We start from the raw sequence: 23,807 nt of genomic DNA, 5'->3' as shown, positions 1-23,807 counted from the left end.
CTATTTGACCTCCAGTTCACCTCCTCCAGCTCCTCCTCAGCCTGTCGTCAATTCTGCTGCCACTCCACCATGCCCTGCTGTCATCCTGCCGCCCCCAGTTTGTCTTCCCTGACAGGCAGCTGTGCGTGTGTCAGGGCTCAATAAATGGCTACTTAAATAGATTAACTACCAATTTTGCAAATTAAAGCGTTGGGATTCAAAGTTGAATATGATGAGTTATAGCTCCAAAGAATGTTTAGATAGATGTGTGTGTTTTTTTTTTTTGTTTTACCCATCTGATAAATTTCTCTAAGTGATGTATGGAGCAGCATACCTCAGGTTATGCCTCCCATAATTCTATCACCTGGTTTTACTGTAGCTCACAGGTAAAACCTGTAACTCGGATCAAATGTGCAAGATAAACCTCACTTTCACATCTATTTAAAACAATAGTTGATGCTATACTGCTGCTATACTGAATTCTAGACTTTCGATCAAATGTTTCGTGTTTATGCAGCAGCTGATGGTTGTTCTTGTCTTTGTAGGATGGGCCCATGTCGTTTGTGCCCTTTACATACCTGAGGTGGAGTTTGCTAATGTCTCCACAATGGAGCCCATAGTACTCCAATCTGTACCTCATGATCGCTACAACAAGGTAACCACATGTCTACATCCTAGAAAAACCCAATGCACAATGAATTCAAGAGAATCTGAGTCTGTCTTTGAAATAAAATGGGTTCTCTGACTGTCATAGACGTGCTACATCTGTGAGGACCAGGGTAGAGAAAGTAAAGCAGCCACTGGAGCCTGTATGACCTGCAACAAACATGGCTGCAGGCAGGCCTTTCACGTCACATGGTGAGTCCTGCTCACATAAACATACTCTCACTAAAACAAATTCAGCTCTTGCCCTAATTCATGTAAATATTTGTAGATTTGCTATGATGTCCGGTAAAAATGCAACCCTTGATACTACGCTTCAATTTAGATTCAATAGATTTTATGACACTTGTAACACAAATCGTATTTCTTCATGTTCATTTTCCTTGATGCTATTACAGTACTTGTGCTTTAGTGTGCCATACCAATTTTGAACACTTTTCTTTTCTGTCCTTCTCATCTCCCTGCATTATTCTCTGCCACAGTGCCCAGTTTGCAGGGCTGTTATGCGAGGAGCAAGGATCAGATGCAGACAATGTCAAGTACTGTGGATATTGCAAATACCACCACAGCAAGTTGGTAAGTGTCCTAATACTCTTAATACTAATACTTTCATTTCACACATCATTAAATAGTGTTTCATTCTTCTCAAATATAAAGTGTATTCGTAGCATTGATTTGTTTCTCCTCGTGTGAGGACAAGTTCAAACTATTTGGTCCTTTTGGTTTGGTTTTAAGTTTAAGATGGTTAAACCTTTATTTAAACTGCTAAAAATGCCAGCTCTTGACTAGACTCTTGCAAACTGTGTCATATATTTATTTGTTCCCCCAAAGAACTGGGTTTAGATATCTAAGATTCACATATCTAAACCAAGGTCACATATCTATGAACAATTTGGTTGAATAATTATGTGTTTATTTTGACATCAGTGGCCTATTACCAATGCCTTTTGTCTTGGCAGTTCTCTGTTGCCACACAGATCTTCTTGCCATTATAACTCTCATCTCTTCTCATTCTACGTCCCTTTGCGTCTCTCACCTGTCCTTGCCTTTAGCACCACTCTCTCTTTTCCTCCCCCTCTCCATCTCAGTCTCTCCTCCCTTGTCAGCTTCTCCTCTCAATTATCTCACAGTTTCCCTGGCTGAAGGCAGGGAAAAAGCCAACCTGAGAAACATCCCGATGTTTCTGTGCTGCTTCATCTGCTCTTTCATTCCTTTATCATCGCTTGCTTCCTCTCTCTCTGGACCAGTACGCACCTTGGCGGCTCACCTCTATCCCACCTGTGTTTTCCCCACCTCTCACAACTTTCCAACTGTCCCTCCCACCTTCCTGGCCTCCCCTAATCTCGCCAACACTGGCCCATTATACTCTCGTCTCTTGTGAATTAGTTCTAAACCCAGACTGGGCTCAGGCAGTTTGGAGGCAGGTGCTGGATGGCATCCTTCTGAGTCTGATTTTTATTGCAGGGTTGAACAGGGCTAATCAGGATTTTGGGAAACTCTGTTTCAGTTATTGTGTTCTTTGTTCACCGACTGCCTCTGCTGTCATTGTGTCCCGTATTATTATTTGGTAAGCTGGTGCAGTAGTGTCGTCTTTGTTTTAAAAATAAAGATGTGGTTTCAATTTAGATAACTGTTGTAGTATGAGGTTAGTGCTGTCTAACTCTGCTTAGCATGGATGTACAAAATAGTGATGAATATACATCAGACAGTCTTTCTATCTATTCTTGAGATTTAGATCACTGTCCACGGTCATTGTCCTGCTTTGTCTGTGGAAGTCTCTCTGCCTTTCAAATTATGTTCTTTATACTGATCATGATTGATATCTCAAAGTTGGATAACAGAATTCACTTTCGCAATTCACAGAAAAAAGCTTGGAAACCACACGTTCATACAAAGGAGATGTTTCCAACTGACATGTAGTGAACTGAAGAAACTTCCTGTTGAGTTTCAGATTTTGTTCCCCATTATGACTTGATCAGTTGAGGGAGGAGACAAACACAAGATACAAGACCTTTTTTTTTTTATTTCTGGATATTAAGGATGGAAAAACAGGACAGAGTGTACAGTGTCAACACACACACACACACACGCACGCACACGCAGCAGATGACATTTTGAGATGTTAACACACACTGATGGAAAGACTCATGCTGTCATATTGATCGTGTATGAATGGCTTTGGATGCCGGGGCATAATGTCATTAAGCCGGGATTGTATGGATGACAGGAATGCACGAGAGGGAATCAATGATGAAGAATGCAATGTTATTAGCAGAGAGGGTTTCATAAAATACCACTTGATGAATGTTTACGCCATGTTAGCAACATATGGTATATGACTTGTCTCAGTCAGTCGCCAAATCTAATTTCAAACTTAAATTATCTGTTGTGTAGTCTGGACTACAGTGAAATTTCAATTTGGCTGGTGGTTTCATCAAGACGATATAAGAATAATTTTCCTTTTGTTTCCAAGCAGTGTGAACGCTGTCATTGATGTATCGGCTTAACGTGTCCATTTATGTAGACTCGGTATTGTATCACACAAGTTCACATTGTTGTGGCCGTCTTCTGTGTCTGGACTGGACAAATCATGTTATATGCATTTAACTGTATGTCATCAGCTGCTCTTGGTGCAACTGGTTCAGTAAAGTTGGGTCGATTTTCAGTGTTGTTCAGCAAGAGCTGTCAACATCAACTCTTTTATGCTTGCCAAAAAGCAGCTTGTTAACTTGAAAACTCAGATTTAGACCTTGTGTTTCTGGAGCTGGACTGAGGAGGATTCATCCCAGGGTGCACTGGGCTGACTTTGAGTTAATCATTTGCCAAAAGAAACTCGATTCCTGATCACAGATCTCTACTGTAAAACCCCAGCCTTGATCTGTCTTTTAAACAATAATATGGCTGTAATTTGACCATGTACTCTTGATCACAAAAGATAATTAAAATGAGAGCAAGCTGGTTTGTCCTACATGGATTGCCAAGATCCCTCATAAGTGAACCTTTAGATCCATATTTTGGCAAAGGGGGTTTAAAATGACAATTAAACAATGTTTAAATTACTTCTCATTACTCCTAATTGTTTTTGTGGTTTAGTGATGAAGATTAGGTGCAAAAAGGGCCTTTTTTCTACATTGGAGCTATAATTGATCTAAGTTTAATTTATTGTAGTGCCATCATACATTTTTTTTATTTAATATTCATACAATCAACATTTTTGTAAATGCTCATGATAATGTTTCTGACTGTTTTTGGACTTTGAGTTGCCTTCAGTTGAGTCAGCCTTTTTTTAATTTAAAGTTTTATTTATTTTTTTCTTATTATTATTCATATTTTTTTCCAAATATCTTTTTTAGTCACTTTTCTGTGGACTTCATCCAGTAACCTGGAGTTCCTCTTTACCTTTTTAGCGAAGGAGCAGGGGCCGTGGTAGTAGGTCTCAAAGCTTAAGTGACTCTTCCTCTCAATGTATGGATTTACCCCCAGAGAAGGACATTAAGGTAAGACAGCCATCATCAGACCTTACCCTCTCTCTGCCTCAAACAAACAAACGTCCTCACTGTTACATGTTCACACTGTGGAGGGACAGGCCAATATGCAGGAAAACCATTAATCGATCATCATTGCCAGTGGCTTTTATATAGTTGAGTCTCTTTATACACATATTTTATAAATATTTTTGCTCTTTTACAAAGTAGCCTTGTACGTTTTAGTGTTGTGTGTGTGTCAAATACTTTTAGAATAAGTATTTGGTTTTTAATTAAGAAACAATGATACGGAGGATCAGACTGCACGACTGATGTTGACGTATGACCGAAAGAACACCTTCACTCACCAGTGATGGCAGCCTCTGGTGAACTCATCAGTGTGACTTAATCAGTCGCGCCTGTTACCAGAACATGTAATCACAAGCTGCGTAAAATCAGAATTTACAGGAGGTGTCAGGTCATGCGTAAAACATTTTTTTTGTCTGCTGTAAAAAAAAAATCTGATGTATAAAGATATATATGGAATTTTGTTTTGCATTCTACAAATATTGTGGACTAAATCAAATATATTAAAAATTAAGATTTTCTTGAGCTTTGTGATCGCAATTGTAACATTTCACCATTATTCTGAATCTGGCAGCGCTTGGAAATGAATGAAAACAGCATATTAGAATTGAGCATTTTCTGCCGAAGACACAGTATTTGTTGGTATTTAGACCTTGTTTGTTTTAGACCGTCCACTCGTCTGTTTAGAGTCCCCTCTTTGTATTGTCCATTGAACAAATAGAAAGCAGATTTCAAGGCTGGTGTAAAAGTTCATACACATGCACTGAGTTAGATACACACCTGGATTTAAGCACTATGAAACATCTGTGTATAAATGTTTTCTGGATATGTACAAATATCACAGCTTTGACCTTTTTAAACGAGGTGGATGAAAGTCATCTTAAGTGTGACCCTTTGCTCCAAACAAGTCCAGCAGTGGTGGAAAAGTCTCCTTTTGATGCAAAGAAACAGAATGGAACAAATGGCCCTGTAAACAGCTGCATGAAAACTAGACTATGAATGAACTGTTGATTCATTAGCCATATAAACTGATGTGTTTAGATTGCTTCTTTAAATGGAGTAAGAGCAAAAACCTGAATGTAAAAAAGTCACAGTTTACATGCGGCTGTAGCTCAACTGAGTCAGAGACAATCGGACAATTTGCAGAGTCTGAGTATACATCTGGGTCAAAGACTGGGGAGGAAATTTTGTTGCATGTACACAATCTAAAGTCCATTTAAGCATATACTAATTGGATTTTGAATTGATTTATCTAGGTGTGTTAGTCCAACTAAGAATAGTTTGATTTTACTCAGACTAACATGTTTACAGTGACACTCAGAAAGTCCAACTATTGTCATTGTCCAGTTAAAATTGGACTTTTATGATACAATTAAACGCATCTGTAACTGTCTCCATTAATGGCTGGATGGAATGAAGGGGAACCCACCAAACTTAGTGCTGGTGTGAACTTTTATCAAGTGCGTGCAGAAAAAACAGAAGATGTTTGTTAGATAAAATGAAAAGAAAATGTACCAAACTCCCTGTGTGCATGGTTCAAGACAAAACTCAGTGCAACAGACAGTTGTATACCGTTACATCTCAATCAAGTTTGTTCACAGTTACAATCAGTCATCAAAGACACTCTCCATCTGTTCCTGATATTTATGATGTTCTACATAATGCAGCTGCACAGTGCACCCTAAGTGCCCTGGAAAAATCAATTTATGAAAGGAATGCTTTAAATCTGCAGTATTCAAAATATCACAAGAGGCTGCTGTAGGGAAAAAAACATCTCCACTGCAAGCTCATTGGCTGTTTTTTTATGCAGTGCTGTGATTAGTTTTGGGTCAAATCATTTCACAACGCATCTGAATATCAAATAAAAAAACAAACAATATCAATAAAACTGAACCGGACTGCAGATAAAGATCTCAGGCCAACTCAATCGTATGATTTATGTTGGTAACCGTAAGTAAGTAGGGGGAAAAAGTCAGATGCACAGATGTTTTTATTTCTGTCATGCCAATGCATGTGGGCCCTTCTCTTTCTTTCTACAAAAAACTTGTAGTTTACAAAATGTACACCATCATCCAAAAAAAAGTCAATAATAATCTAACTTTCTGTAACACAAGGACCTTTCCCCCCTTTTACTTTCAGGCTGTTCAGCCAGATAAATGGCTAATTTATGCATTTCATAATAGCCAACTTTGCAGCTTTTGCACATCATCATCCATATTTATGTACAATTTTTTATTTATTTTAAAAATACAGAGCCTCGTATGACATGTATTTTAGATTTTTGACTGAAGCAGACCGAAGACTCACTAGTGTGTGTGTGTGTGTGTGTGTGCGAGTGAAAGAGAGAGCAATGCTTTTGTCCATGTACTTTGGTCCCACTGCCCCTGCCTTTTGTTCATACTGCCTGCCTCACTCACTGACAGACACACATGCACACACTCAATCGACGTTGCAGGATCAAAGATCAGTGAGCTTGCGCGTGTGTGTGCGTGAGCGTGCGTGCGTGCATAGCACATGCATTTGTCTTGAGGTTTGGAGGCTCAGATGTAAACCCACCTCATGTTAGACCCTGCAGTCAAACTACAGCACGGGCTAAAAGATCCCCCACACTGGCTGCTCAGAGAAAAGCGCCTGCAGGAAACATACACACACAATGGCTGGTCAGAAATCCTGCAGGAAACTGCACAGGGGAATTCCTGCCAGGTCAGGGCGGATTATTTTCCCCCCTACTTCCTGTTCCTTCGTTTCTCTCCATCTTCCCTCACCTTTCCCCACCCCCCCACTCCCTCCATCCCTCCCGTGTCAAGCTCCCCCCCTTGTTTTCCTCCCGAGGCCATTGTGTTGAAATGTGAAGCATTTAAAACACATTAGCTTAAATTAAAAGGTGATGCTCTGCCTGTGCCGCATGCAAGTTGTTTCTAAAAATACAGTTAAACTGAAATCAGCGGTACGACACAATATTAATTAATATTAATATTATATTGTATAGTTTTTCTTTTGTGGATAAATTAAAATAGTAAAGGAACCATTTTCTTATTTTCCTTGTTTGTCTTTATTAGTTTCATATTTTTGGATTTTTAAAAAAAATAAAAATAATGTGAGAATATTACGTTGAAGTTAAGAAGTTATTTATTGGTATATGTTTATGAGCAAAATGATCAACTCTTCTGCTGTGATTCAGTGTCTTATCTATAGTCAGGTTTCGAGACCCTATATAGAACTGCGGTTTTCCCAGTCCAGAGCCCCACGACGAGCAGTCGACACACTTTTTAGCACACATTGTTCCGGGGCCGTGTTGATAAATAGACGGAGCCCTCATCCTCCGCCACCACTCATATTTACCCCACACAGTCTCAAAGAGCTTTCAGACATGTCAAATGATCAGGCTGCTAATGGTCAGTGACAGAGAAAGAGGGGAGAGGACACACTGAAAGGATTTGTGTCTCTGCCTGTATAATCAATTGACCTGATTGATAAGATTGTGTCAGGGTTACATTGTGTGTGTGTTTTGTTTCCCACGCCCGGTGCTATGGGTCCTGGTGTGTGTGTGTGTCTCTCAGCCTCTCCATCAACACCTACATCTGGAATGTTAATGAAAAACAACAAGGGAATCCGAAAGAATTTAACTCTGTTTCTCTTTGTGTCTCTCTCCCTCTCCCTTTTGCCTCTCCCTCTCTGATATCACTTCTTATTTTTGTAGAAGATGCTGCTGATTTTTCTCTATTGGTAAAATCCCTCTATACCTTATGTCTGTAGCCAGATTGCAATGAGCCCAATATTTTAGTGGGATTGCGGCACAGAAATCGGCCATTTTTTAAATGCAATTTTAAGCAAAACTGAAAATAAACCAGCAATAGTTTTGATAATTCTTCAACTAACTTGCTTTAAATGTAATTATCTTTATGTTTATCCCTAAATCGAAATTAGGGTTTTGCACAATTAGCCTAACATAAAATACAATTCACCTCACTTTGCCTCCTCCGTTTTTTAAAAAGAATCGTTAATTGATCAAATCAGCACTTGCTGCCCGTTTGGAAGGTTACATCATCGACCCACAAATTCACACGTGAACCAAACTCTGCAAACGTTTTCCTTCTAACCCCAGAGTGTCGGCATAAGCGGAAGCTGGCGTGCGGAGGGTTTACAGCGAGGCTGTGATCTCCTGATTTGGCTGGTAATGTCTGTTAACCGCCACACAGAGGAAGTCTGGCTTAACTGTCACCAGCCTCCATGCAGTCACTCCCCAACTAGGCCCTTTAGGAGCGAAAAGAGGGGGATGGGCAGTTTCAGGTGGTTCTGAGTTGTCACAACATTAAGCATCACTGGCTCGTTGCATCTCGTGATGTCTCCCAGGACCACTGCATATATCTTAAGTGTGTGTCTGTCTATGCAGATACATGCAAGAGCCCATGATAAACTGTGCGCGTAAGTGCTTATGTGCACCTGTATGCTTGTAGGCACATATGGAGAGGTGTTGGGGTGCAGGGTGCACATGTGAGGTGTAAATGCGCCGGCACCCAGTCGCCACCTCAGGCGTGTGAGATGCGGGTGGCGGAGTGTGTGTGTTAGCAAGGTTGTAAATTGAGCTGTGATCATCCGAGGAGGAAGATATGATTGGATGAAACAATGAGACCTTGTGCGCTTCATCACTGGGCACTTAGACACACTCGGCACTAAACTGCAGCTGAATTCCTCCTGTCCTCTTTTTGTCTCTCTTCCATCACTCTCTTTGTGTTAGTGGATCTCCACGCTTTCATCTCAGGCTGAGCCTTTGAAATGTAATGCTCCCTCTTTCTCTCTGTTTCTCTTGACCAAAAACAAACACACACTTACACATGCGTGCGCGCACACACACGATCTCTCTTCATTGTCTATATTCTAATAATGTTTTTTTCCTCCTCTCTTTGGCTGTAATCTTCCACAGAACACTTGAGTTTTTTCCTGTTTTTCCTCATGGTTTCATTGTGCACATGGCTGGATATTTTTCTCTCCCTCTGTCCATTTATTACTCTCTTCCCTGTACCATGTGTAAAGCAGCATCAGCCAACATTTCACTTTTTTTTCCCTCTTGTTCTCCTTATGTAGAAACACAAGGAGCGAGACAGGCACAAACCAAAACACAAGAAGACCTCAATGGATATGTCTCCATCCCTTGTCCTTCCAAACATCATGGTTCCAGACAAGGTGAGGGCATTCATTTACACCTGTGACTGGTTTGCTTTGAGTTACCTTTGTTGCTATTCTTCCGTGTCATTCACCCATTATGTCCTCCTGTTGAAGTTCTTCTCATGGCTCCTCTACTCTCTTTCTGTTCAACCATTGTTGTTTTTATATCGTCCTCCTTACCTTCCACCTCCAGACCTACAACAGCAGCGGTGGTGGCACAGTGGGTGGTGTCACCTCTCTGCCTGCCTCCTCACAGAAGCGACTTGATGATGGCTCTGCCCGTTTCACCACCGCCAACTTCCAGGAAGTGTCTTCTGTTCACCCCGGTGGCAGTTCTAAAGACAGTTTGGCTGCAGACACTGGAAAAGTGGCATCTGAGGTGAAGAATAAGAAGAATATTGGCGGAAATCACTCAGTGGGACAGAGGGGTGGCCGCAAGTCTCTCACCTCCTCAGGGAAACCCCTTCCCTCTGCCATGGTCACCATGGCAACCTCCTCCACATCTGCCTCTGCCTCCACCGGGCCTTTCCACCAAGGTAAATTGATGACTCCAAATGGTCTCGTATGTTAATTTTCCCACTGTAGGGAATTAACCCAGCAGTTAGAAAAATGGAAGCACGGTGACAAATCATGTGGCGTAGACTAACTATTGCAACTGCAGCACAATTCAAATTACAGCCATGATATTAAAGCACAAACAAGAGTGTGATGCATGTGTTTCTGTGTGTGTGTGTGTGTGTGTGTGTGTGCGCACGTGTATGCTGTGTCATTGGCTGCATTTTTTTGGCCAGACACCAGACTTGTAGTGTTTGCCCCGTGATAAGAGTGTTTGTCTCGACTGCCTCTGGCTCCTGCAATGTCTCTATTCCCAGACAGAGTTGGCCCCCTACACACACAGATATACAGAAAAAAGAACATGTGTGGAGGTCAGGGCTTGAATAGAGTCATTGCTCATACCAAGCTCCTGTGTTTTGTACTATCAGTACCTTGAACATCCCTTGTTGGGAGTTTTTTTCTCAGTCCCCCTGTTACATGGGAGGACTACAGGATGAGGGATGCCTGACTGACTGAAGAGCAGATAGAAAGCGCAGAGCAGATAAAGTGCTTAATGTGGTTATCTTGCTCCTGCCGCTCCCATGCCGATGGCAATGAGAGACGTATGGAAACTTCTAAGCTGTTTCCTCTGTTGCCTCCTCCTCTTACTTTTGGTCTCTTTTGTTTGTCCGTCACATACGTTCTTTCCTATCTTCACTTCTGTCTCCGTGTCTGCTATTGTCTCAATTTTCCGAGTGTCTGTCTTTCTCCCAGGCCTCCTGTTGACCAGTGCCAGCAAGATGCCGTCTGCCCCTTCCTCTTCAGACTTCCTAAGTTTCTCTGATTCATCGTTACGTCCCGGGGGTGGGACTACCTTTTCCTCCCCGCCGTCTTTCAGCAGTTGCCTTGTAAAGCCGAGCTCAGAGGGCGGAGCCTCGGAGGGAACTACTACGCTTTTTGGCTCTCTCATGTCTGCCACTACAGCTTCTGCAGGTGAGAAAGCTTTGAAAAATACTGATAGTTATGAGAAAAGGAGGGTCCACTGACGACTGTCAGTTTAGTAATGTTTTGTTTTAATATTGCTTACATTTTAGTCGCACGCGAGTGAGAGGCAGCAGGCCTTAGAATTAGTCATATTTGCACACACACACACACACACCAGTGAATTTTACTTCTGCATTTAACCTATACTCATAACACCCATGGTTGAACACAAGAACTGGTTGCAGGAACAGAGAACAGCACAAGTTTTGATGGTAAATATATTTTTATGTCTGTAATTCTTCGACCTTTTCTAGACAACACAATTCATTACACTTAAAAATTATTGTCAGATTAAAACATAATAAAACAGCAATTTGCTTTAATAATAAGTTGGTAACTGACAAAGCAAACCAATGTGCTCCTTTACTTGTTTCCTTAATGCCTCTCAGTTCCATAAACTGCAGCAAAGCACCAAAAGACCTGAGACATTATGCTTAAATATTCTGCTCCGCTTTCTTATCATTGCAGTGGGTGGGAAACTATACGAGAATTCCCACAGTCACACAGCGAATGAGACGACAAGCCTCAGTGGGTCTGCTGGATACAAACGGCCCCAGCCCACCAGCTCAGGGCCAGGCATCGTTGGAGCAGTGGCAGGAGGAGGAGGAGGGGAGGATGGGGTGAAGAAGAAAAAGAAGGGCAACTGGCGAAACAGATTTGGACCCTGCTTCACCACGGATGTGAAGCTCTCCGAGCCAGCGTCCTCCCTGACTCTCCCTACCTCCACGACAGCCAATACCTCCTCCTCCCCTTCCTCTCCTTCCTCTTCTTCATCCACGACGCTCCCGGGCCGGCCAGGCTTAGTTTCCAGCAGTGGATTAGGAGTCGGTGTAGGAGGAGGAGGAGGAGAGAGGGGGCTGGGGGTCATGGGTGTCGGCGGTGGGATGCAGAAGTCCCCGTCACTTCTCAGGAATGGGAGTCTGCAAAGTAACAATGGCTCCACAACCACTGGAGCAGGTGAGGAAGACACAAACAAGACAACACACACACAAACCTCAACAGTGTTCCTTAAAAACCTTTGAGTTCAGGTTTCACAGATCCAAGAAAGAGAAATCTCCTCCCAGATTCCCCTGTATGTCCTCAGAAATGTTAATTATCTTCACAGTTTAGCTTTCACAAAGCAAATAAGCAGAAATTAATTATAGTGGGCAGAAAAAATGAGTATGACTATTAGATTAATTCAAGATTTACTAGCCCGTTAAACAAAAGAGGTGTGCTCCTTTGTGCTCACCCGTGTCACGTGTGAGCCGAAGGGAAGTGCCTTACAAGTGGCATTGTTGTGGCAGTTCTTTTTTTTTTTCTTTCTTTCTTTTTTCTCTTTTTTTTTAATATAGATCCTGACTTTTACATTTTTTTTGATTTTTTTTCCCTCCAAGACATTTTGATGAATTTAACAATAGATTCCCCCTGCGCTGGAAGGTATTAGCATTACTAATCACAGACAGCAAAGATTTGACACACCTTTGTAATTGGCTCCTTGTGTGCGTCTGTGTGTGTCAAAGTGCAGGTCTATGTGTTATTTTCTCACACACGTGTAAGTGGCGAGAATGTTTTTTTTTTGTCTTTCTCATCATGTTCAGTTGCTTGGCAACTGTCTTTATGCTTTGGAGTTCCCCTCTGCTGATGGAAATGGCTCCGTACAACCCACACATCCCCACTGCTCCCCTTTTCTTTCCAAATTACTACCCTCCTTTTGTTTCTCTCGCTTTCTCGCTTTCTTACCTGCATTCTGCTCATTCCACAAGTTCTCGCCCTCACCTGTTGCTGCTTATGTGTTTGTGAACATAGTAACAAGTGCAATCCAAATATACTGTACTTGTTTCAGTATGATGTGCATTTAAAAAAGGGTTTTATCACATTAGCCAAATCTCATTTAACAGAATATTAATTGTTTCTCACATTAAAAGGGGGATTTATTTTTGTAAAAGGGGTTCACGTACACGTGTGAGTACTTACACATCACACCCCTGCACGATTAGTAAAAGGGAGGAAAACGCACCAATAATTGCTTTTCTATTAATTACATTGACTGTGGCGGCCACCATAGTCTCATTTGTTTCCACTACAGTTTCATCATTCATTCATTTTTTACATTTCACACGATAGCGCAAAAGATCTCTGACTCTGGCTGTATTCTACAGGTGTGCTTTGTTCTTTTCCCTCTTGTCACTGTGACTCTATTTTAGCAGTTTCTTCATCACAGTCTGACTGTGTCGTATCACAACATCCAGAAAGACATGCTAAACATTAGAAAAACTCCACTTTAGTACTCGCAGTCGTCAAAATTCTTATTGTCGGTTCATGATTTGTGACTTTTTTGTTACCCCGTGCATTATGTGACAGACAAGCACTACTCCCAGAAATACAGTACAACTCTGGACATTCCAGACATTTACCCAGAGGAGCGACGTAAATGTCTGAATAGGTTAAACTGACAGTTAAACAGTGTGGCTAGAATTACATTCCAGGATACAATGTGGTCTCTTACCGTTACTCGCACAGTGTGTTCCCAGGTTTGATTATTCTAAAATATCGACACGTATCTCAAAATTTACAAAATCTTTTCAAATTCTAAATATGAGTCAATACTTGACTGATTGAATTGGAGCATGTAAGTTTTTTTTCCTTTTCGCTATGAAGTTCTCGAACTCCGTGTGTGTGTGTGTTAGTAAGTTGTGTGGTTGCTAAGTAACGACACACAGATCCTGATGAAAGTGTTTTTTTATTGGCTATGATATGGCCGTCTAAATTGAGGAGACATATTTTCAAATATACACACAGACATGAACTTAAGCCCATAGCAATTATGTTGTAGTATATACATATGTCAGTTTACTCCTTTCCATGTGACTGAAAGAATACTGTGAAATGCTGTAATTAGACATTTGAGATTTTCCTGCAAATTAAATCATTGTGTCGTTGCAAAATTACTGCAAGCGACGGTGTTTGTGTATTGCTACGAATATTATTATTGAATCGTGTATGTGTGGTATATTTATGAAGATTTAAGCTGCAATGTTTACATTTTGAATATATATATATAATACATATATATGTATACATACATATATATTTTTATATTTTTTTATATATAAATAAATATTTAACAGCAGTGCTGTTGTTAGTGTTTTGTTAGTTATTGCACAACTGTCGAGTTTTTGGTGCTTTTTCCCCTTCAGCAGTGGTGGCATTTGTGACCACATCTGGTAAAAGAAGATAGGGCAAACGTCTGTGAGAGAGAGAGAGAAAGAGAGAGAGAGGGAATCAAGTTTTTCGTACTGTAAATATTTAGCAGAAGGTTAATGCAGGGCAGTAATGGGGAGGATCTTGTCCCCCCCCACCATCCTGTCTGCTGACTGCACCACGCTGATTGATAGATAGTTAGGTTGATAGATATTTGTTGGGTGGGTGCTGAGGCAGGGGGTTAGATTTTGGCTAGGTTAATGTTTGACTGCACGGGGGTCACTGATGGGACGGACAAGCTGCTGGTGGGTTTTGGTGTGTGGGGGAGGAAAGATGTTGGATGGACCTGAATTTACTCAGGCCAGTGTGTGTGTGTGTGAGTGTGAGTGTGAGAAAAAGAAACGGTGGTATGAGAGAGAGAGGAGTGAAAGATGTTTATTTTAGTTACAGATTTATTTGATGTTTTTCCATTTCCGTTCTATCTGTGTTACTCTTTCTCTTTTCTTGGTGAATCATGATTATGAGCGTTTTTGTTTAATGTGGGGTGTTGCGGGGAGTTGTGAAAAGCAGGGAAATATTCAGTGAACATAATTTTCCAGTAAAATAACAAAAATAATGCTTTTTTGTTACATTTGAAAACCTGCATTTGTTAGTTTTACCGCCCTCCAAACACTTTGGTTAACATATAGTCACATTTTGTTGTACTAGTAAAAGTAATGTCTGCAGAAAGAGATTTGTGAAAATAAATATGTACAGTTTTACTGAATGAAAAAAAAGATACTGAATAATTTTCCTAAAATTTACAGAGTACTTTTTTCAAATTTACATTGTGTTCATTTCTTAGTTATTTTAAATGGTCTTTGTGTGTGACTGCAACTCAGTGACAGGGTTAATTTGCTTGAGAAGTGCTTAAAAATATTTTTTTGAATTTAAATAGGCGTAAAACAATTATTTATGAAACGGTAGGATTAATAAGTTATAGTGGTAAAAGCTGTAAGATAAACAGGACCCACACACACAGAAAACCCTATAACCAGCAAACAGTTTTTAAGTGATCACACTTTCATGTACTTGGCAAAATGTATTTTCTTTCTTTAAATAACATATATAGTTTAATTGTAAAGGTGATTCACTTTCATAAGTGCTGGTCTTCTGCTGAAAGTCTGCAAACTGCCCTCTCTGTAGCTCTGCTCCTTCCACACGTTGCTGTAATGGTAAACATTTTCACACATTTCTGCCCACACTTTATTTGAAAAGTAGGATGACATTTTAATGGGACATTGGATTTAACCCTTCCTAACTAGAAAGCATAAACATAGACTGTCGAGATAACATCAGCTTGATTTAATCAACGTGGATTGTTTTTTAAGCTTAAACTCGTACTGAGGAATAGAACAGGAACAGGAAGGTCGTGGCGATGGAGGTAGTTGTGTTTTAGGGGCATAAAAGTTATTGATCACACAGCTCTTTCTGTGTGTGTGTGTGTAAAACTGTTCATTGTCAGGTTTAATTTTCATCAAAAAAGTAGTAATAAGTAAAAAAAATGGAATATTTTTTGTTTTGAAAATGCCCCTGTGTTATAATAACTGTTTATTTTTCATTTACTAATTCTTAATACGTGTTTTTTTTATTTTTTTTATTTTTACCTTTGGTGAAACCTCTCTCACTGTGATCCACTTCCGACCCGAGAATCCGCAGACATGCAGCTTCAAGGTTTCTTATTTTAAAATAGTGTAAAAAGTGTAACCAATTTGCACATTAATTTACAAGTTGCATGAAGCCTTTGACTTAAAATTATAATAAAATAATTCCTGTAAAATTAAATTATCTAATTATTTTCTCTAAAAGAAAAATAATTATTTATTTATTATTTACTTAATTCAAACACACCTTATGGTGCTTTCAAATATTGCACACTCTGGACACTTACGCTAACATCTGTGTTATTACATGATGATGTAAATATTAGAATTAGAATGTGAACCAGTAGTTTCCTCTTGTTGCTCCTTCTGTTTATCACAAGCTGTTAAACTGTTGGTTTGGCCTCTAAATGCTGCAGCTAAAGATCTCGTGGGAGCACACGCCCTCTGAGCCTCTGCAGACCTGCTTTGCGTATCAATTTTTCTGGTGCATATTACAAATTGTTATAAATAGTTTGTAGGTCCATGCAGTGCTTCTCTCTCGCTCTCTCTCTCTCTCTCTCTCTCTCTCTCTCTCGCTCTCGCTCTCTCTCTCTCGCTGCCTCTCTCCCTCCACCCCTCCCCTCCTGGCACAAAGATCTCTTGTTCCCCCAGTGAATGTGTGCTGCCCTGAGCCATTCAGGCTTTTGTGGGCTGAGGGGCCCCCTCCTCCCCCCCACCCCTCCTCTGCTCGGGTCAAAGGGGGGCAGGGGCAGGGCTTATCCCTGGTTAGTGGGTGAGCACTGGGGTGAGAGAGCGAAGAGAGAGATAGGGAGAAAGAGAGTGTGTCCGACAGAAAAGAGATAAGAGCCTGAAGCATGCGTATGGGTGTGTGAAAATAGAGCAGCGTGTTTGCATAGAAGATATACAACTAGGTTAGACTGTGTAAAGTATAATGTTCATAATTTTTAACATGCTTGGTTAAATTTCCTGAATAGGTTAAAAAAAATTCAAATAATTTTGTGTGTAGGCAGAGAATGTGTAAATTGATTTTCCTCTTCTTTTCCCCCTGTCCCACTTTGTAAAAGTGTCACGCGAAAGATTTGTGTCTTTCTGCCATTTGAGTTTTTAATTTAATTTGTATCTATATTTAAACTCAAATTATTTATAGCTGAAGTTTTTATTATAGGATAATTAAATAAAATTGTATTTATCAGTTATAATGCTGGATGTTAAATACCATAATTATCCCAATATATTTTTGGTGAATACCAATTTAACAGTTAGTTATCAATGTGATGTAAATTCACTGTGCAACACACTTTATTTGGTGTTTATACTGTCTTATATTATTGTTGTTTTTACTGTATATGTGAGTTGCAAACTAGCATACTTTTTTTGTCCTAAAAAGAAATTCAAAACCGCAATTAACTTGTTTAGTGTTCTTAGCGTTCATTCAAGAACCGATATTCTCCTGTAATTAGCTGATATTTATCACATATTCTATTTTCTTTTCTTCTTTTTTTTAAAACATGTTTTTACTCCACTATTAAATTTGTAAATCTGCAGCTTTTTTAAAGCCAACTAATCATGTTATTATTTAGCAGCTTGTTTATTGTTCTTAACACCTCTCCTTGCTGTGAAAAGATGTTCTGTTGCTGTGGTAATAAAAGAAAAATCATTAAAGACTTGTTTAAGTGGAATTATAGATGAGGTAGATGTTACAATTTGGACGGCAAAATGTTGTCTTTGTCTAGCTGTAATAACATATGGTATGATTATGGTTTAGCAAATGGTGACAGTGACACTCAAAGATAAACTGATTTCATTATAAAGCGTGTCATTCAGTCTCAACTTTCATAAATATGACACTCTTCTTTCCCCTGATTCTTCCCCACAGGTGTTTTCTCGGCTGCCGACGGGTCATCGTCGGGAGCAGGGGTGGCCGCAGTGGGCGGGCCCACCTCTGAGTTGTCACAGCAACAGCAGCCCACACCCTCTCTAGCCCCTCCCTCTCCGTTCACTGCCACCACCCCGCTTACCAGCACAGCTTCCACACACGTGAGTTCAAAAACAAACCTGTGCTGAAAACTGACGCTTACATGAGAACACACACACACACACACACACACACACACACACACACACACACTGTCCGTCAGTTCACCCACATCTCCCGTATCTTTGATCTAAAGTGTAGGAACACAAATAAAGCTAATTTAAAACTCGTTTCACATCACATCACACCTGTCAGCACTGCGTGTGAATTATGTGTAAGGTATATGTGCTTATCTTGTGTTATTCTACAGCTCGTCTTTAAAAAATCCCAACTAAAGTGATGCAATTTTTTTTTTTACAAATTTACAGCAATATACAGAAAAAAATTTACCGTAAATAAAAAGAAAAATGTTGTTCAGTTTATAATCTAAAAAAATCCTGGTGGAAAAAAACTGCTGGATTATGTAATCTTCTTATACACACTCACTATTATACTTTCCATGAATCCATGAAAGTGGACAGTAAAAAAAAAATTATTTCAGAGGTTTGTGAGTTTGTTGTGGACGTTAAATGATTTTCACCACGGTTCACCACTTCAAACGTATTTACATCATTTAAACAGTTTGGCAGGTTTATCCACATCAGAATAAATTGTGCAGATTTTTTTTGGACCAAAGGCTGGAATTTTTTTTCTGCTTTTACAGTTTTATTGTTGAAAAGTGAGGACGTTAACTGTAACTTGATCAGTCACCCTGTGTCTCAAAAACTGCTCTTCAATCACTGATCCGAGTAGCCCCCAGAAAAAAAAACGCAATGTCCACCAAACTCTATTTTTCTGTCTGTGTCCACTCACCGGCCCTCTTTCTTTCACACACACTTTTTCTCACCCTCGACCTTCCTTCTCTCTGTCCCCTTCCATTTCTCTTTTCTCTTTTTTTCCTCCCTCCGTTGTCCTGTGATGTAATGACATCTGACAAGCACCACAGTAGGGATGGAGGGATAGATGAAGGGTTGCAGGGGTTGGGGCTGGTATTTGTGTGTGTGTGAGTGTGCATGTGGGTAGGGGTGAGTGGGTGGGGGAGCTGGGGGTTGCATTCATGCCTTGAATTGGCAGGCCTGGCCTTCATCTTCCTCGTTCCTCTCTGTTCAGTACATATTATAGAAGACAGGAGGAGGCCCAGGAAAAGCACAGGATATCACGCCTCTTTGTAGCCAGGATTTCTGAGCTTGTGTTGTCGATATTTTTGTGTTGCTCAAAAGTAAAAGTGAGGCTACTTTTTTGTGTTGCATCACATGTTTTGTGCGCGCAGAGTAACTGATGCCTGAATCTGCAGACATTATGCAACGACAGAGGGATGACAGCATTAGGGTTCCCCTCTAGTATGTGTGCGTGCGTGCGTGTTTGTGTGCATTTGTTTTTGTTGTTTTTTAGTTGAATAGCAGACTTTCAGCCTACTGTTATTGGCCATCAGCCCAGGCAAGAGAAAGGGAGTCAGAGAGAGAGACTTTGAATGAAAAATGACTGTAAATGAAAAATGAATGTTGATGGGAAAGGGGGCTGGATTATGGCAATGAAGGGAAGGGGGAGGAGGAGGAGGAGGAGTAAGAGAAGGGTTATCTAAAGAGAAATCTAAAATCATTGCACTGTGGGGAGAGGACGGAGGGAACAGGTTGAATATAACATTTTACCCAGATTGGAATTTCCCGGATGTGTTCCTAATTTAATTTTTTAAATGCACCACTCCTTTAATGTGTAATAGGAGAATATATCCCCTGAGATTTCCAGAGAAGACGAGCCAAAAATGTGTTAACTTACCAAAGTATTTTGTGTTCAGCATTTTTCTTTGTGTAGATGATTTTTAGATTTGTTTTCCTCACTCAGATCTTAAACATATCTAATTATTCTAGTTTTTATTTAATTAGAAATATATCATAACCCCAACTAATATATATGTATATATTTTTTTTTTACCTTGAATAAAATACAAATTAATGTCTGCATATACAAAATTTACAAAGCTCCTGAACCTTTTTGACCTTTTGTATAAGAACCCATTTAAGTGGCTTTATTCAGTTTTCTGTGGCGTCCCATGCTCTAGTTGCAGTTTTACTTTTTATAGTTACCAAAAACAGTCAGCCATTTTGTACACCTGATTCTGCTCCTGGTGCTCCATCATCGGTCTCTCACCCACCCCACCCTTCACTCCACAGCCCTTATTTGGGAAATGCCTTAATTGGATTAAACTCTATGCATCAGAAACACTTTGTCAGTGTGTGTGCGTGTGCGTGCGTGCGTGTGTGTGTGTGTGTGCGTGTGCACGTGCGTGTCTGAATAATGAGCTTCATAATTTGCTATTTTTATACGCAAAAGCAGCTATGTGTCATGAAGTCATTTGTAGTTGTTGTGACTAAGTGGAATCAAAATTAAAAGTGTTCAAAGATTGAAGATTTACAGGCTCTGTAATTAAACTAATAACTAACTAATTAAACTTTCTGCCAAAACACACACACACACATATGTGTGTGTGTATATATACATATATATATATATATATATATATATAGTTACATTGGTTGTTAATTGCTGAAATGATTAATGTGGAATCGGAAAATGAAAAAAATAGAAACTAAGTAAATTATATTTGATGGTCTAATTATCAAGCAAAATTATCAAAAATTATACCTTGGCTTCATCTAATTAAGTGAGAGAATTTGTTGTATTTTCATGTATATAGTGTAGAGCTGAAACAATTAATCGATTATTAATCTATTGCTAAATTAATCGTGAACTATTTTGATAATCGATGAACCTGTTTGAAGCTTTTTTCATGATTTACACAAGATTTATGATTGTTTCAGCATCTTAAATGTAAATATTTTCTTTCGTTTCTGTGCTCCATATAAGAAAGAAATCATTAAAAGTGAATCATTTTGATTTGTGGACAAATCAAGACATTTGAGAACCTCATTAATTCCAGGTTTTGACGTCTTCTGACATTTTATGGACCAAGCGATTACTCGATTAATTGACATTAGCTGTATATAAAAAGAGAAATGTAGTTCAGGTTATAATCTAATTAAATCCTGGTGGGAAAAAAACTGCTGGATTATGTAATCTTCTTATACACACTCACTATTATGCTTTCCATGAATCCATGAATGTGGACAGTAAAAAAAGAAAAGAAAATCAACCTTGATTTATTTCAGAGGTTTGTGAGTTTGTTGTGGAAGTTAAATGATGAACCTCATTATTTCCAGGTTTGACTAAAACTGATCAACATTTTTTTTAACGTCTTCTGACATTTTATGGACCAAGCGATTACTCAAGAAAATAATCATTAGTTGCAGCTCCAATATAGTGTTGCCAATTTGTGGATCTGGAAATTTGTTAAAAAGCATTTTTCTCTTTGATGTTGTTTCATATGTATAAATTAAACTTATTCCAACTTTCAAAATAACCTTCCGACACATCTATAATAAAAACTAATCATAACAGTAATAATGCAATAACATACTTGTGAATTAAAGTCCCTAAAATTATATTTAGCCCAGAGTATTTTGTTCCAGTTATGTTATTGGAGAAGTTGTAAGGATTCTATGTAAACAAAAAAAACTTTGCCTTTTAAGAATGGGTAATATCTATCACTTAAACCACAGTGAAATGTTATTTCTCACAGTGACTCTCCCACTCGTCTGTATCTGTCCTCAGGTGAGCGGTCTGCCAGGGTCCGTCTTCAACCTCGCTCCCTCTCACATGTTCGGTAACAGACTGAACCCCAACTCGGCCATGGCAGCGCTCATCGCCCAGACCGAGGCCTCACCAGCAGGTATGCAAACCTACTTCTATGTCAGTGTGTGTGTGACACAAAAATATGCATGTGCGTCAGAGTGAAAGAGGGAGATAATGGAAAGGTCACGCCCCCTTCAGTCCCTCAGAGAGGTGAAGGGTCAGTACTCGATATTTTCAAGCTCCTCCCACTCGGCTCCAGTTACACCCCTCCTCTCTCACCATTAAACTCTGTCACTCATACAAAGAAAATACAATTCATGAGCTCATGAATGTAATTAACATGCAAAATGCTAAAAAATTCCCTCTAATTTGTTTCCAATGTGAGAGAATAAAGGAGGGTTTGTCAACATGGCAGCGAGAGAATCTGAGGAGGAGGCCAGGATCGTGGTTCGGGAACAGGAAGTGTTGTAGAAAGGGCTTGGTGGTTTGTTGTCTGTCCAGTGCAGGAGCTGATGAGGGAGTAAAGTGGTGGCTTTAGTAATCAGAGTAGCCACTTCCTGATACGAGACATCTGGCTGAACGGACAGGAGAGAGACGCGAGAGAAAAAGCGTAAAGGAGGAGGAGGAGGAGTAGGAAAGGAAGGTTGGTAGTTCCTGCTGCCGATCAGCAGTCATCAGAGCCAGATCCACTGTGACCTGCAGGTCAGCTCACTAATCAGACTGAATGACAGACAGGCACAGGGAGTCTCTCTGTGTGTATTTCCTGGGAAAAAAAATGGTTTGGTTTTAATATTATCACATCACAATTTTTTCCCACTGCAACTTCAATTGTGATATCATTATTTTGAATTCAAGTTGCAGTTTAATATTGCTGCAATATATATTTAAAATACACACGAGACGTCATCAAATTATTAACACAATAATGAAATACAACAATAAGTACTTAAAGATACACTTTCTTTCCAAGATGTGTGTAATACACCTTTTTTAAACTGACATAGAACAACAAATAAATTGCAGCCTTTGTGATTTGTATTGTTTCACGTTGCTAGTTATGAATGATCCATTTTTATTGTTAACTTTTACCCTTAAATTCATTTATTAAGTGTTTTTTTTCTGTGTCTGGAAAAAGCACATTGATTTAGAGCTGCAACTAACGATTATTTTTCATAATTTATTAATCCATCGATCATTTTCTCGATTAATCGAGTGATCATTTGAGTAATGTTGATCAGTGTTTTTCAGACGTGGAAATTATGATGTTCTCAAATATCTTGTTTTGTCCACAAACCAAAATGATTCAGTTTTTAATGATTTCTTTGTTATATGGAGCAAAGAAATGAAGAAAATATTCACATTTAAGAAGCTGAAATCTTAACAATCAGAAATGTTGTTTTAATAATGAAAAAAGCATCAAACCGATTATCAGAATAGTTGACGATTAATTTAGTTTAAGTAGTAATAGTTTCAGCCCTACATTGATTATTTTTTAATTTTTATTTATATTTTAATCTCTGAGGACAAATGTCATAGTTGTGGAGTCTACATTTTTTTTATGTCAAAATGATTTCTTGGGCACAAGGTGACATCTGAATTTTTTTTATCCTAACACCAATATAAAACCTCATTTGAAAACTGAAAGAAGATCAAATTTGAGTTTTGCTGTGTACACAATTACTCGAATATCGCAGTTGCTGCAGATTCATTTTCAAAAGATTAACTGTTGGGTTCACTGTCCAATTGTCTCTGCGTGTTTATGAAAATAATCTCTATGCAGTCCTAACAAATGTCCGTATATTCTTGCAGCGAGGTTGCACACACTGTTCTTAAACGGCTACACAAGTTTCAAGTCGCGTTTGTGAGCCAGGAAGGGTCACGTAAGCACAAACATGCAAGGTGTGCATGCATGTGCTTCTGTGTTTGTCGCCGGTTTACTTTGGCAGCCATTTCTCTTTGCTTTTGAGTGTCTGGAGGGAGGTGCCAGGACGGAAAGTGCCACGAGAGAGAATGGACTTGAAAAAGAAGGCGAGTGAGAGACGAGAGTGGTGACCCGGTGGGGGTAAAAAGCTGGAATTGACTGTCTTAAGTAGAGGGGAGTTTGTCCGACTTGTGTAAATGCAAAAGTGTGCATCTGCGTGTGTGTGCATGTGTGATTCATTACTCCCACTGAGGGAAATGAAAAGAAGCGTCTGGCCATGGGCCCAGAGGGGGGAGAGAGAGAGAGAGAGAGAGTATGAGAGAGAGAGAGAGAGAGAGAGAGAGAGAGAGAGAGAGAGAGAGAAATTCATAGTCAGTTTGACTGAAGGCTCGTTTGTGAAAGAGATACAAAGGAAGAGA

The 23,807-nt window shown here is 39.6% G+C and overlaps 1 protein-coding gene across 5 annotated transcripts in view; it reads left to right on the top strand.

Annotated features, from left to right (window-relative positions):
• The window catches only part of mllt10 (MLLT10 histone lysine methyltransferase DOT1L cofactor), a 42,648-nt gene that overhangs the window by 9,634 nt on the left and 9,207 nt on the right, over positions 1-23,807 (top strand). For 3 of the 5 annotated variants that reach the window (XM_044040200.1, XM_044040211.1, XM_044040190.1), the window contains 10 exons: positions 525-634; positions 734-837; positions 1,125-1,218; positions 4,050-4,139; positions 9,279-9,377; positions 9,553-9,895; positions 10,668-10,886; positions 11,406-11,894; positions 17,640-17,800; positions 21,447-21,564. In XM_044040200.1, coding sequence (XP_043896135.1) covers positions 525-634; positions 734-837; positions 1,125-1,218; positions 4,050-4,139; positions 9,279-9,377; positions 9,553-9,895; positions 10,668-10,886; positions 11,406-11,894; positions 17,640-17,800; positions 21,447-21,564 — 1,827 coding nt within the window. The remainder of the gene's footprint in view (positions 1-524; positions 635-733; positions 838-1,124; positions 1,219-4,049; positions 4,140-9,278; positions 9,378-9,552; positions 9,896-10,667; positions 10,887-11,405; positions 11,895-17,639; positions 17,801-21,446; positions 21,565-23,807) is intronic. The other 2 variants (XM_044040231.1, XM_044040221.1) reach the window with 1 other exon arrangement.

This window comes from Solea senegalensis, linkage group LG1, assembly GCF_019176455.1.
Source record: "Solea senegalensis isolate Sse05_10M linkage group LG1, IFAPA_SoseM_1, whole genome shotgun sequence".
NCBI lineage: Eukaryota > Metazoa > Chordata > Actinopteri > Pleuronectiformes > Soleidae > Solea > Solea senegalensis.
The sequence above is the reverse complement of the archived record's forward strand: the minus strand, read 5'-3'. Positions and strand labels throughout refer to the sequence as shown.